The sequence below is a fragment of the Oratosquilla oratoria genome, chromosome 23, assembly GCF_046742065.1.
Source record: "Oratosquilla oratoria isolate Oo_2021 chromosome 23, ASM4674206v1, whole genome shotgun sequence".
NCBI lineage: Eukaryota > Metazoa > Arthropoda > Malacostraca > Stomatopoda > Squillidae > Oratosquilla > Oratosquilla oratoria.
In genome coordinates, this window is record NC_134799.1 from 15,867,930 (window position 1) to 15,870,429 (window position 2,500).

The 2,500-nt window shown below is 43.6% G+C and overlaps 2 protein-coding genes across 2 annotated transcripts in view; one reads left to right on the top strand and one right to left on the bottom strand.

The window, feature by feature from the left end:
• LOC143037985 (protein phosphatase 1 regulatory subunit 3B-like) overlaps positions 1-2,500 on the top strand; it is a 271,022-nt gene that overhangs the window by 39,823 nt on the left and 228,699 nt on the right. The window lies entirely within an intron of this gene.
• LOC143038146 (uncharacterized) overlaps positions 1,257-2,500 on the bottom strand; it is a 7,915-nt gene continuing 6,671 nt past the window's right edge. The window contains exon 4 of the mRNA XM_076207165.1: positions 1,257-1,460. Coding sequence (XP_076063280.1) covers positions 1,438-1,460 — 23 coding nt within the window. The 3' untranslated portion in view covers positions 1,257-1,437. The remainder of the gene's footprint in view (positions 1,461-2,500) is intronic.

Consider the following 2,500-nt stretch of genomic DNA (forward strand, 5'->3'; position numbering starts at 1 on the left):
GGAGGACCGATCTGTTGGGTTCCTGTTTGTTTGTTAATGTTGTTTTATGATAGAGAATGTCATCAACTAGTGTGTAGTTGTCAATGTCTGGGGGGAAATTGTCAGTGTCACCTGTGTCTGCAGATTCGAGGAAATATATGACACGTTTCCAAAGAGGGTCTGATCTCTGAGCTGCTGCTATGCGTGCTTGTGTAATATTAGTTGAAATAGGGACTGGAATGACGGTTGCAATGTGTCGACTAAGAGCGTCTGCCACCTGATTGGCTTTCCCATGGACAAAATGGAAGGTAGGCATGTATTCTTGGATGGTGAGAAACCATCGGGCAAGTTTTCCTGATAGATTTTTCCCTTTAAACAAATGTAAGATTGGTTGATGGTCTGTGTATATGTGTATTTCGTACCCGAGGATAATGTCTTTGAAATGCTTGAGGGCGTATATCACTGCTAATGCTTCTATTTCTGTGACTGAGTAATTACGTTCGTGCTTGTTAAGAGTGCGGCTCGCATAAGCAATAGGTCTGAGTTTTGAGTTGTGTTCTTGCATGAGAACAGCGCCTAAACCGGAATATGAGGCATCTGTGTAAATTGTGAAGGGAAACTTGTGATCTGGGAATGCAAGGACAGGAGCTGTGGTTAAGGCTTTCTTTAAGTCAGTAAAGGCTTTCTCTTGGTCAGGTGTCCAAATGAAGGGTATGTCTTTCTTAAGGAGTGACGTCAAAGGTGCTGCTACACTAGCGTAACCTTGAATGTAACGTCTGTAAAATCCTGATAGACCAAGGAATGAACGTACGTGATCTACGGAAGTAGGACGTGGGAATTCAGTGACTGCCTTGACCTTGTCCTGTGAAGTTAATATTCCTTTGGAATTTAGGACGTGTCCTAAGAAACGTATTTCCTTCTGAAGGAAGGAACACTTCTTAAGCTTCAATTTGAGACCTGCTTGTTCTAGCCGCGAGAACACATTGTGTAGAGTGTGTAGATGTTCGTCAATGGATTTGGAAGCTATTATGACATCGTCAAGATACATGAAAACAGAATCACCAATGAGACCATTAAGTACTTGATGCATGAGGCGTGTGAATACTGAAGGGGCTGAAATGAGACCCATGGCGAGTCGTTTAAATTGATAGTGTCCTGTGGGTGTGCTAAAAGCTGTCAGAGGCCTCGACTCTGGAGCAAGGGGGATCTGGAAATATCCCGACATAAGGTCTAAGGTGGTGAAAACTACATTGTTTTCTCCAACAGAGTGGAGGAGGTCGTTTAGCAGGGGAATAGGGTGTCGGTCAGGAATGATGAGTTTATTTAACTCTCTGAAATCCACTACAGGTCGAAAAGACCCGTCCTGCTTGGGCACTACAAAGAGTGGAAAATTCCACTCGCTAATCGACGTTTCAATTACGTCCTGTGCAATCATGTCTTTAATCAGTGAATCCACTATCATGCGTTTAGAGTGCGGTAGTCTGTATGCGGGAATGTAACATGGTTTAGAGTTCTCACGAAGGGGTATATGATGTTGAATTATATTAGTGACTCCAAGGGGTTCACCTTCCGTTGCAATGGTCTGTCTGAACTTGTTGCAAAGTGCAAGCAAGTCTGCTTGTGCATCAGGGAAATCAATTGAGTTAAGGTGAGATGCGTTAATAGGTTCCTGTGCTGCTTGCACATTGGGAACTGTGGCACAAACTTGAGAAGTTGGAAGCTCGTTATCCATGATTTTGATACGTGAAGGGTAAATTTGGAAATCACAGATGTTTGTGCCAAGTGTGAGGTGGAGGGGGGCGTTGCTATTATTTGCAATAATAATGCAAGTGTGACCTCTTCTGGAAGTAGAGCTGATGGCTGAGAACAGAGAGATACCCTTTACGCGGCAAGTTTCTGGCATACAGAGTACATCGGTGTCTGGTGCTTGGAAGACTCGTATATGTATGCGTGTGTACTCACGAGGGAACAGTGTCTTTGGACTGATAAGTACTGCGTGAGAATGTCGGAAAGTCGATAACACTTGAGAGACTGGTGCGGATTGTGTGTTGAATTCCTCTAAGAGGGGCAAGTAATGTGCTTCCGCTGGCAAAAGATCACTGGCTTTCACTTGTTGTTTTGTCTGTCTCTTAGCAGATTTAGACCTATGAGAAGATAGCGCGCGCCTGTTACGCTTAGAACATCTTCCTATCGTTGGTAATGGAATGGAGGGTTGAGAGTCATGTGCATGTGTCTGTTTGTAGGTGTCGTCATCAACAGAGTTGGTTTGACTATTTTGGCTAAAATTACTTGAACTTAACTTGGGCTTTTCCTGTTCGGTCACCTTGAGGTGGTTGACAGTAGGGGAAATTGCTGAAGGCAATGCTGGGAGGAAATGGTTTGCATAAATGATGCCATGCTGAGCAGGATATATAATAATGTTATGCTGCTTCATCAAGTTTAAGCCTATGAGGACATCAGCAGGGAAATGAACATCTGCTACATAAGTAGGAACTGTAATGGATGGGCACTCATTCTTGAA